Source organism: Rhinoderma darwinii, chromosome 10 (assembly GCF_050947455.1).
Source record: "Rhinoderma darwinii isolate aRhiDar2 chromosome 10, aRhiDar2.hap1, whole genome shotgun sequence".
Taxonomy (NCBI): domain Eukaryota; kingdom Metazoa; phylum Chordata; class Amphibia; order Anura; family Rhinodermatidae; genus Rhinoderma; species Rhinoderma darwinii.
Window position 1 is genome coordinate 58,355,630 of NC_134696.1, and position 13,146 is coordinate 58,368,775.

A 13,146-nucleotide genomic window follows, 5' to 3' on the forward strand; every position below is an offset into this window, starting at 1 on the left:
GTAGACTGCGCTATTCTTGCCGTTTAAAATGCTGGAAACCTTGACAGATTGGCAAGAACGCCAATGTGAATAGAGCCCTAGCACTTGCATGATGCTGCTGGGGTTTGTTTACCACTGTTCACAAAGCAGTTAAATGACAAATTCATCACTGCTACATCTGTAACCTTCAACAAGCAACAATTTTAGAAACATTTTCCTGATGATTCAAGAGATTTCAATGTATCGTATTCGATACTCCGACACATTGTTTGCCATTATTAGAGCTTATTATCTGTAATATCACAGGAAAACATCATCATGTCTATAACCAGCAAGATCGTTGTTTTTAACTATTACATGACCGACCAATTCTGTTAATCCTTTTTCCTTTCAGTTACTCCTCTGGTTTGATCTTAGTAGACACAGAAAAGTCCTTCCTTTTGAAGGATGTGTAGAAGAACTGCCCTCTCCATCTCCCAGGCTCCCTAAGATAGCATCATACAGTGGCTCTCTCCACAGACACCCATACTCTCACACACACATCCATTATTCCAGAGCGTGCGGTGACGACTGCCCTACAGTTACAGCAAGTATCTTCAGTGAGAGGTTCACAGCCACAGCTGACTGCAGCTCTCTCCTCTGCCAGCCTTCATTTCCACCGGCACCTATCAAAGAGCTGCTTCTGGTTTTCTCTTTGCCAGGTGTTCAGCTTTTATTTCTTCGCTGTGCCCTCCGGCATTGGGTGAATCTGGAAATCTCACAGATAGTCGCAGCAATAAAGACCTGGACAAAATGGCTCAGGTGTGCACTGGCACCGACGTGGAGCAGCCTTTTGTGAAACCACTGTTTTGTAGGAAGGGAGCTCTCAGGCAGAAACTAGTGCATGAGGTCAAGAGTCACAAGTTCACGGCCAGGTTCTTCAAGCAGCCAACCTTTTGCAGCCACTGTACCGATTTCATATGGTAAGTTAGTTTTCTATATGGAACTTTTTGTATTTCCGTGTATCAAGCACTAAGCCAGCCATACATTGCATCTACGTGTAAGAACACATCAACCTTCACTTACTGTTTCCTCCCGTCATGCTGTGTTGTTCAATTCTATAGACAGATAAGACTTGAAATGTCATATATTCTGTGCCGATGCTCAGTTACGGACCACACAGGTGCTGTTCTCTCTGAGAGTCACCCACCAATACAAGGTGTATACTTGTTAAAGAGTCATATGTATATTTGTAGTTTTGCTTATACAGCGTAGTAGTGGCAGCACTTTAGCTGGCCATAGATGTAAGAGTATGCCATGTATGATGTGTTCAGTGATGAGCCCTCATACCACTAAGCATTGTGTCTATGGTAACGAACAATCAGATGGATATACGTCAGAAAAACATATTTTTCACCTTCTGATGTTTTATTGTGTTAGGGTGAAGCCACACGCATCGACCGATCACAGTCAAAAACATCAACAACATGCAGTTTTATTTCAAATCGGCATGGTTCTGCAATGATCATTTTTAGCCGTGCAGTTTTTATAGGTGTTTAAGATGTTTTACCTGTAAAAAATTGCACAGTCCGAGACCAGCTTGGGAAAACCTCATTAAATCTGCATGCTTTTGCAGTTTTTTTTTATATACAAATGAAGCTCATCCTTACCCTTAGCCCTCCTTCACACAGGGTTTTGGTCTGGCGGTTTATATTGCATGAAAATACTCATGTAAAAACTGTCATTTTTTCAGTCCACTAGAGAAGTCTATGGGCAAAGACCATAAAAAATGTCATACCCTGGAATTTGAAAAAAAAACAAAAAACGCCACAAACCAAAACGCTACGTGTGTAGACTTTTCAATATTTGACTATAGACCTTAAAGTAACATGTGGCCACAGCGTTATTGACATAATAAAAAGAGCTGTGAAAAATGCCAATAAAAACGCCATTAATAATGCAGCAAAACGCGTGTGAATCCAGCTTTATCGCGACATGGATTTTGCAGCTTTGATGAGTTGTAAATGATAATTTGCTGTGAAGCAAAATTGAAGTATTGGTCGTACTGGACAATTCACCTCAATAATGAATCTGGGACATGTATTGTACGCTCATTATAATAATGGATCCATCCAACACATTGTTACGCCTGTGGCTTGGTTTGCACATAACCGGTCTGGAATCCTATGTATAATGTTGATGGAGGATCTTACAGGCTGTGATGTATCGGAATTCCACTGATCGTTCCCTTTTTACATTGCAGCATAACCATCACATTATGATAAAAACTGGAATGAAACCTACTGCATGAAGTGCTTAGCAACCATACGCTGCTGATGAAATGCTATTTACACCGTCCGGATCCTCTGTCTTCAGCTCTACATTTATGCTAGGATGTACTGGACTTTATTGGGCTCAAACAGGTTGTCATGTGCATTAAAACTCCTATTTACCGGCTGCCGAATTCCATTTTATCTTTGTTATTTTAGATAAAAACCAAACAGAGATGAATATGAAATAACTGTTTTAGTTGCTGTAACTTGCGATCTTGTTGCGGTAATCCCTTCAGGAATTAGCAGAATAAAACCGAGTAGTTATTTTATTTAACGCCAATGAAGCTGTTTGTCATTTGTAGTCGAACCAAGTTTATCAGATGTAGCGGATCTGGATTGTTGGATGTAGTAGAGCTAAGCTTGTTTAATGCAGCAGAGCCAAGATTGTTATTTGGCACAAATATTAGTGATATCACAGAGAGTTAATATTGGTTTTACATAGGACTGCAAGTTAAACAGTGAATAAATGTAAAATATCAACAATACATATATTAAAATGACAAACTCAGCTCTGCAAAATCTGTTTAAACAAATATAGACTATGCAATCAGAACTCAGGGCAGCATATTTAGCTCTTAAAGGGAAAAAAATCCAAGACGATGGAGAAATACAATTGATTGTGATTATTGAACGTTAGAATTAAGTTTGACATTTCTTCCTCTGATCCTCACCATGTCCAATGAGGTAGGTTTGGTGCCCATGAAATGTCTGCTTGACATAACTAGGCAGCCTTATAAATCCAGGCATTTTCCATTATTGATTTGTTGAAGGTTGGAACTCCCCACTGGAGCTAGACTTGGGAATGCTCAGGCGTATCGCTCCATGGTGCTCTATTGTGGATAAACAATAAATGTCTACGCGTTTCATGGCTTCAGAACAGGCATATGGAGGGTGGCATTTACAATATAATGAAAGACCTAGAAATATTAATTAAAACTTGGCTGTGTGATGTGTGATGCAATTTCATTTTTACAAATGTGTTGGTTGTAAATCGGATCAATACTTTTATTAGCTTTAACACAGTCATTGATGTTTTAGAGGGGGATGCATTTAAATGTTTGCCTGTTTGCTATTTACCTATTCCAAATACCATAAAATGATCATCTGCATGATGGGCTTGTAAGGGCATGACCAGACGTGGCGGAATTGCTCTGGAATTCCGCTGCGGACACTCCGCAGCGGAAATCCTCAGCGGACCCGTTTCCCCATTGCCTTCCACAGCTTTTTAGTAGGGTTCGTTTGCACATTGCGGACAATTCCGCTACGGAGCAGAGGCTGTGGTGCGGAATTTGGTGTCCGCAGCATACAATGGTTGTTGCGGACGTGTGGCGGACTGGTTGCGGACTCATTGCGGAATTTCTCCATTGACTTCAATGGAGATTCAAAATTCCGCAATGAAGTCCGCAGATGTTATGTAGATGTTATGTGTGCTGCGGAGCGTATTGGTTTTACTAACATGACATTTCTTCATTCTGGCTGGACCTATGTATTCCTAGGTCTACAGCCAGACTGAGGAAGTCAATGGGGCTCCCGTAATTACGGGTGACTACGTGTGTGCACCCGTAATTACGGGTGACTACGAGTGTGCACCCGTAATTACGGGAGCGTTGCTAGGCGACGTCAGTAAATAGTCACTGTCCAGGGTGCTGAAAGAGTTAAGCGATCGGCAGTAACTGTTTCAGCACCCTGGACAGTGACTACCGATCACAATATACATCAACGTGTAAAAAAAATAGAAGTTCATACTTACCGAGAACTCCCTGCTTCTTTCTCCAGTCCGGCTTCCCAGGATGACGTTTCAGTCTAAGTGACGGCTGCAGCGGTCACATGGACTGCCGCGTCACCCAGGGAGGTCGGGCTGGATGCCGAAAGAGGGACGCGTCACCAAGACAACGGCCGGTAAGTATGAAATTCTTTTACTTTCACTAGGGAAAGAGCTGTCCCTTCTCTCTATCCTGCACTGATAGAGAGAAGGGAAGTACTTTCACCTCAATACGCAACGGCTAGTCTGCATCAATTTACTGCACATTTTGGGCAGAGTCGCAACAGAATCTGCAATGCAGATTCTGTGCGGCATTGATGCGGACAGTTGCGGAAGAAATCCGCCATGTCTGGGCATACCCTAAAGGTGCAGTCACACGCGGTTTCTGCGAGTGAAAACTAGTTCTATTCATCTGAATGGGGTTGTTTTCGGTGCATGGATTTCTGCAAGTTCCACTCAGATGATTAGAACTGATTTTCAGTCTGAGAAATTTCTGCAACAAATCTGCCGTGTGTGAACTTACCCTAAGATCAAACAGCGTTATGCAGGGGCGTAGCTAGGGGGGGGCAGGCGGGGCATTTGCCCCAGGCGCAACCCGGAGGATAGGGAAGGGGGGCGCCGAAGAGCAGCTGATCGCTGCTGACAGGCGCCCCGTATGTGGGACACCTGCAGCAGCTTAGGAACAGCCAGGACATTACGGCGTTCTGACTGGGGTCTGTGACGGCCAGGGAGTGGACCAGTCCAGTCACCTGACCTCAAGTCAGTGACATGAGGTCAGATGACTCAGGTCAGGGGACAGGTCCACTCCCGTGCTGCAGCCTCCCTGCATCTGCCTGTGCTCTGTGCTCTGCCGAGAAGCAGAGAGGAAGCTCCGCCCACACACAGCCCGTCCTGACCTGTCAGCAAGAAGACTTGTGAGTGTCTCTCTGCGTGTGTTTGTGTCTCTGCGTGTGTGTGTCTCTGCATGTGTGTGTCTCTGCATGTGTTTGTCTCTGCATGTGTTTGTCTCTGCCATCTACTACATTATCTGTACTCAAAGAGTTATCACTGTGTTATCTGTGGTGTTACATAGGACTGCAGATAACACTACTACATTATCTCTACTCAGAGAGACATGATTGTGTTATCTGTGGTGTTACATAGGACTGCAGGTAACATCTACTACATTATCTGTACTGTGTGCTAAATTACAATCTCAGCTCTGCTACACAGTACAGATAATGTAGTAGATGTTACCTGCAGTCCTATGTAACACCACAGATAACACAGTGATATCTCTCTGAGTACAGATAATGTAGTAGTGTTACCTGCAGTCCTATGTAACACCACAGATAACACATTGTGCTAAATTACAATCTCAGCTCTGTTAAAATGTGTTATCTGTGGTGTTACATAGGACTGCAGGCAACAGCTACTACATTATCTGTACTCAGAGAGTTATCACTGTGTGTTATCTGTGGTGTTACATAGGACTGCAGGTAACCCTACTATCTGTACTCAGAGAGTTATCACTGTGTGTTATCTGTGGTGTTACATAGGACTGCAGGTAACACTACTATCTGTATTTAGAGAGTTATCGCTGTGTTATCTGTGTTGTTACATAGGACTGCAGGCAGCAGTTACTACATTATCAGTACTCAGAGAGTTATCACTGTGTTATCTGTGGTGTTACATAGGACTGCAGGTAACATCTACTACATTATCTGTGTTGTGTACATATGTGCCTGTGTGCGTATATATATGGGTCTGTTTGTGAATGTGTCTTTGTGCTTGTATATTTGGGCCTTTTATGTATTTGTATATGATCCTGTCTGTGTATTTATCTGTGTGTGTGTGTGTGTGTGTGTGTGTGTGTGTGTATATGTGTTTGTACGTCTATATATTTACCTGTTTGTATATATTCCTGATGTGTGTATGTATATTTGCCTGTATGTCTAAATATCTATCTTTATGTATGTACAGTATATATGTTCCAGCGTGTCCATATATGTGGTTAATTTTTGGTTTGTGTAGGGGGCGGCAATAGAGAGTCCCACACAGGGCGCCATCCAAGTGAAGGCCGGCCCTGGCTGTCACCAACCCTAGTCAAAAGGAACTCCGCCGCTGCCTGCGCCGCATGACCTCCTCGGCTTCTCCGGTAAGTCACACCAGGCAGAGCGGAGAGTGGTAGAGGTAGGCTACCGCTCACCGGTCTGTTCAAAGTGTGGCGCTAAGTACAAGGGGGGAGGAGTGTGGTGCTAAGTACAAGGGGGGCTGTGTGGCGCTATTTACAAGGGGGGCTGTGTGTGGCCTCTTTAATTTATTTTCTTTTAATTTATTTTTATGTTAATTACATTATAGAACTATATCGCTTGTAAAATGTAGAAATGCTTTTATACTCGCGTTACATTAAAAAAATCGTGAAAAAAAATTACACCTCATTGATTGGTAGGGAAAGAAAACATGGCGAGGGGGAAGGAGATGTCGGGAAATAAGTTGGGGGGGGGGGGCGCCAATCTGAATCTTTGCCCCGGGTGCAGAAGAACCTAGCTACGCCTCTGCGTTATGGCTGAAAAACACGAGGCTGAATTCAAGAGAACACAGGTGTTTTTGAAGCAATGGGAAATGAGGAAAAATTAGCTTGTAAGAACGATTCAAGAAGTGACATGTCATTTTTTTTTTACATACTGTATTTTTAAGAGGAATTTTTTTATTTAACAGCGTAAAAATGCGCCTCACATGAACTACACAGTGTATTTTTCATTGCAATCATTGGAAAGCTGTGTAAATGTGTATTTCAAGTGTATTTTGGAACATACTAGGAGAGCATTATGCTCCAAAAACCGCTCAAAAATAAGCTGTGTGAATATGGCCTAAAAGTGCAGTCACACGCTGCAAATTTTATTGCAAACATTTCTGCGATTAGAAATCAAATTAATTCAGCCTTGTTCACGCGGTGTGGAAGATATACAGATCCAGAAATCTTTGCAACAACATATGCAGTGTGTGAATCCACCCTAAGGCCGAATTCAGACAAACGCAAAGTACATCCGTATGATGGCCGGTAAAACAACGGCCGTCACACGGACGCATGTATTAAATTGGGCCGTTCACACGGCCGTTGTTTCAAAGAACCGTGTGAAGGGTCCTATGAAAAATAGTACATGTCCTATTTTGTTCCGTTTTCACAGATCCCTCCATAGACATAAGTCTATGGGTATCTGTGAAAATAGAACCCGCACAGGGTACCTCGGACGTGAAAAACTGAAAGCAAGCCTACATCTGGAAGGCCGGGGAGAACTAGAATTACGTTTTTCATCATATCTTGAAATAAGCAGTTCACACATTGACATACTGCAAAGAACAGTAATGACAGACTGATCGCAAATTATAGGAAGTGTTGGGTGCAATTATTAAGGGGCAGTTAAGACTGGTTGACGTCAGAAGGCCGGCCTCCAGGGATGACGCTTCATCCCACGTGACCGCCTCTGCAGCCAATCACAGGCTGCAGCGGCCAGATGGACTGCCGCGTCACACAGAAAGGTCGGACTGGAGGAAGAAGAGGGACTCGTCACCAAGACAACGACCGGGGTACGTATGAACTGCTTTTTATTTTATTTTTATCAGCAACCTCTTCTATCTATAAGTGATGGATAGAGAGAAGTGGCTGCCGATTAGTGTAATATCTCTAATGTACTTCTGCCCGTCCGGCCGTTGCTAGGCAATGACTCCGTCACACACGGACGGCACACGGATACCTTCCGTGTGCCTTCAGTTTTTTTCATGGAATCTCGGACCAAAGTAGGACATGCTCTACTTTTGTCGGAACGGAGCAACACGACCGTCAAAAAAACTGAAGTGTGCATGGCCCCATTGAAATGAATGGGTCAGAAAAACGGCTAGCACCCTGAAGAAAAAGACTGAAGTGGGCATGAAGCCAAAGGGTTCCGTTGTTTTGACGGAATGAATAATGCAGTTGACTACGGTATTTGCTTCATTTTGGATTTCGTTCATGGGTTCCCCTGACGGAAAGCTCAGACGAAACCCATGAATTAAGTCTCCCGGTGCAGATGTAAACGAAGCCTTAGAGGCCAAAGTTAATACTCCAATATTTAACGTCTTTTTAAAAAAATATAGTGACATGGAAAATGTATTAAAAAATCACCCAAAATTCTTTAAAAATACAGTATGTTTAACATAAAAACTATCTATCTATCTATCTATCTATCTATCTATCTATCTATCTATCTATCTATCTATCTATCTATCTATCTATCTATCTATCTATCATCTGTCTATCTCATATCTATCTATCTATCTATCTATCTATCTATCTATCTATCTATCTATCTATCTATCTATCTATCTATCTATCTATCTATCTATCTATCTATCTATCTATCTATCTATCTATCATCTGTCTGTCTATATTTCTCATTCTGTATTTTATCCTCTTTTTTTTCCCCGTCTGCCCATAGATTTGCTTGTATGTCTTCCATAGTGATGACCATATTTAACATATATTGTCAGTGAAGCTTTGATGCTCATGGTGATATATGAAGAGGTTTACATCATCTCTTTCAGTGGCATAACTATAGGGGTCGCATCGGTCGAAATTGCGACCGGGCCCCGAAGCCAGGGGGCCCACGACCCCCCGCACCACATCAATGAAAAGTTACTATAGTAACTGGGGCCTATGAAATAAACTACAAGGGCCCCCGTTACTATAGTAACCGACAGTACTTAAATTCCTCCTCCCGGAGCGCAGCGGTGGTCCTGACGTCGCTGTGCTCAGCGCATTCTGTCACAATGTTATGCGCTGCGCACAACTTCTCGTACGAGCGCTGCTTCCCCTTCATTCCGGTCACTTTCTCACACTGAATCGACCAACACGGACCTGCCAGCGATTCACAGTGTGAGCAAGTAAGGGAAATGAAGGGGAAGCAGCGCTTGTACGAGCGCTGCACCCCCTTCAAAACAGCTGATTAACGGGGGTCCCGGGAGTCGGACGCTGACCCATCAGCTATTGATGGCCTATCCTGAGGATAGGCCATCAATGTTTAGGGACTGGACAACCCATTTTAAGACTACCATGTGGTAGGCTTAAATACAGGGCCCAGCAGACAGTAATCTGTATACTGTATAAGATTACTGTCTGCTGGAACCTGTATCTAAGCCTACCTTAGGCTTAGATACAGGGTCCAACAAACAGTATCACACAGGCACTTGGGCCCTGTATCTAAGCCTACTATATGTGTTAGGCTGTGTTCACATCAGCGTTGCCCTTCTGCTTAGGGGTTCCATCTGAGGTTTCTGTCGGGTAACCTCTTAACGGAACGGCAAACTTCAAACGTCAAAACAACGGAACCCTGTCACAACGGTGACCATCAGCAACGTTTCCTTCATCATGGAGATCAATGGTGAGGGAAACGGAAGCTGAGGTTTCAGTTTGCCTTTCCATTGAGGGTTTTACCCGACGGAATACTCAGACGGAAGGGCAGCGGTGATGTGAACAGGCCCTTACTAATGTTTTATTTTTAGTGTTTGTGTTTTTTTAAAGGTTCGGTCGTTGGACTACGTCGGATTCGAGGACTACTTCAATTAAGGCTTTTTTATTATCAATAAAATGGTTAACGAGAGTTGTGTTTTTATTTTTTATTTCATTAAACCTGTTTTTTCTATGTCTGTATTTTTTTAAAACTTTATTAGTACTGCCTTATTAATAGCTGCTGGCTGATTGACACCATCCATTACTAAGGCGGGGCTTAGTGTTAGCCTATGCAGAGGCTAACATGAACCCTCATTATTACCCTGGTACCCACCACCACTAGGGGTGGCGGGAAGAGCCGGGTACGATCCAGTACCCGACCATCTGTAGTGATGGTCGTGCACTGGTGCGGTCGCAGGCTGGTATTATTAGGCTGGGAAAGGCCAAACACAGTGGTCGTAACCACCCTGGTAATGCTAGCCTGCTGCTGCTATGTTGTATCTGGCTGGTTATGAAAAATAGGGGGGGGGGGACCCACGTCACTTTAAAAAAAAATAATAATAATAATTGGAAAGAACAATGTGGGGTTCCCCCATTTTTATAACCAGCTGGATACAACATAGCAGCAACAGGCTGGCATTACCAGGGTGGGAAGGGCCACTGTTTTTGGGCTTTCCCAAACTAATGATACCAGCCTGCAGCCGCCCCGGTGCCCAACTGTCACTACAGATGGTTGGGGACTGGATCGTACCCGGCTCTTCCCGGTACCCCTGGTGGCTGTGGGTACTGGGGTAATAATAGGGGTTAGTGTTAGCCTCTTCATGTCTAACATTAAGCCTTGCCTTAGTAATGGACGTTGTCAATCAGCCAGCGCAAATTACTAAGGTGGTAGTAATAAAGTTTAGAAAAATACAAGGACATAGGAAAAATATTTAATTGAAATAAAAATCCCACACACAACCCTTATTATCCATTTTATTGAGAATAAAAAAAAAACGCCGTCATCAAAGTAGTCCCCGAATCCGAAGTAGTTCAACAACTGAACTTGTAAAAAAACACAAACACACAAAAAATGAATTAGTAACACATAAAAAAGCAAAACAATTATTATTCTGACCTTTCCTTTACTGTATCTAATCCCATCATGTGTGATACTGTCCAATTGGCCTTATATCTAATCCTATCATGTGTAATACTGTCTGCTGAGCCACTATATCAAATGCTATGCATAGCTAAAGGGTCGTAGTGCTATAGATATGCTGTCTCTTATATACACATATACTGTATATATACACGCACACACATTTTTTTTGGGGGGGGTATATGTATTGGGGCTATTTCGCCTGACGTTTCGAGACCTTAACGATACCCCTGGCTGCTAGTGCTGCATCGTTGGGTCACTTAGGAGACCCAGCGATGCAGCTGAAGGCTGTGGGATGTCGGCCATGAGAAGTTTGGTGGGGCAAGAATAATCTTTGCATCGGGGCCCATGAGCCTTTAGCTATGCCCCTGATCTCTTTCCTTCTTGGTAGATAGGGAGAAAAAAAAGAGAGAAAAGCGCTTCATGTGTGGGGACACTACATTGTTTTTTTTGGGGGGGGGTTTGTTTGTAGTTATGTTCACCTTTTTTAGCTGTGCAGTGAGGCACAACTACTCAACGCTTGTTATAGTCAATGTATCCCATCCACGGAACTGTCAGCCTTGAGTCGTTCCCGGTCTCTCGAAGGAAGCCAGTAATTCAATAGAAATAAAAAGGTACAAAAATGAGTAGTTACTCTGAGACTCTCTGTGGCGCTGTTCCTCTGGGAAAATGCATAGGCTCTTTGGTCTTCATGTATAAAAGAGTTTTATTGCATAAAAAGTAATTGCAGTGTACAAGATTATGTGTTTAGAGCCCGAACCGGGTTCTTCATCAGATACAAACACTGTGTTTGTATCTGATGAAGAGCCCGGTTCGGGCTCGAAACGCGTAATCTTGTACACTGCAATTACTTTTTATGCAACAAAACTCTTTTATACATGAAGATAAAAAGAGCCTTTGCATTTTCCCTGAGGAACAGCGCCACAGAGAGTCTCAGAGTAACTACTCTTTTTATTTCTATCTCTTTCCTTCTGTTACTGAAGTTAATGAAGCATTGGAATTCAGCTTATCAGAGATTACAATTACTGGAAAGACATTTTTCTATTCCCTTGTTGAAGTTCAAAGATTCTGAAATGTAGTGAGGCTAATCCTAGCCAACGATGAATGTATCTCCTCAGAATGGGCTCTTGTTACAGAAACATAATATTTAATTTCAGTTACAAAAGGCATCAAAGGATGGCATGTCCAGGGGTATCTCTCCAGCTGTTGCTGCACTGTATCTCCCATTATCCTCAATGTCCTGACATGTGTGAACAAACATTGTACGGAATAGCACCCATGGATTTTGTACTAATGATGAAAAATACAATACTCACACACATATTGACAGATAGTGTCATTTTTAGCTGGATACATAAAGAAATCGAATCTTGATAAATGGCTGCCAGATCCCCTTGGGAGTTGGGTTGTAAATTTATAGGCTGCCCATTTAAAAAAAGAAAAATGATCATGTATCATGTGACTTTAGCTATGCTAATTGTTCATGTCAATGCATGTCAGTGTGTTATCATGGGTGAATGTCTTATTTTATGTTATAGTAACCGAACCGTAATGTTGCAGATATCAATGGATGCAATCATGTAACATGTTTATGGTTTAAAATATGACTAGGATAGTAAATGTCTGCAACTGAAAATACGTATTTTTCAGGTGGAACTACCTCTGTTGCAACTATAGCATATGCTACAGGCACCACCACCTGCCTAGTGGGTATAATGCATGACAGTAAAAGGGCTTGTCTAATTTACAAAAACATTTTTTTTAACCCCTTCCCTCTTTGGCCACTTTTGACCTTCCTGACAAAGCCTCATTTTTCAAATCTGACATGTTTCACTTTATCAACAAAATTGTCTCACAGGTGCAGTAGCTGGTTAGGTGTACTAAATAAGTTTTCAAAGCACCTCCAAAATATCAGCACAGAGCAGCAAACTCCAGTATAACACAACAAACACTTGAGAACAAGGAGTCATTACGCCACAGATCATAGAAAAATGTATACATTTTATTACATACAATATTATAAGCACAGAACATATAAAAACAAAACAAGGTTCTAAAAAATGGAATCTATGTGTGGATCACTAACAAAACCATAGTACAACCGCAGGTGTGATGTTATTGCTAAACACTACAAATATCTATACTGGCTCGTGACCACGACCACTAGAAGGATATTGTCTAGTACAACTAGTGCTAAGTGAATATACTGTCATCTGTTTCAAATGTCACCATACCCAACTTTAACATGTCCAACACACATATTAGGTCCTGTATAGAGAGCTGTATAAAAATATTCTATACATGATTCCGGACACAAGTCAGGGGAGAAGTTGACCTGAAATGGCCGAAAATAAATTTCTACGTCCGCCTGGTGATAACAGAGGGACTAGTTTAGCAAGTCTTACCCATGAAGTTGAAGGTGAAGTGGTCCACACGGTACCTTAAGCACCCCGACGCGCTCTTAAGAGGATAGGGTATACAGCAC

General features: G+C 42.5%; 1 protein-coding gene across 1 annotated transcript in view; it reads left to right on the forward strand.

Moving 5' to 3' along the window:
* Nucleotides 1-393: 393 nt before the first annotated feature.
* PRKCG (protein kinase C gamma) overlaps nucleotides 394-13,146 on the forward strand; it is a 565,988-nt gene continuing 553,235 nt past the window's right edge. The window contains exon 1 of the mRNA XM_075839972.1: nucleotides 394-941. Within this exon, the coding sequence (XP_075696087.1) occupies nucleotides 772-941 (170 nt within the window). The 5' untranslated portion in view covers nucleotides 394-771. The remainder of the gene's footprint in view (nucleotides 942-13,146) is intronic.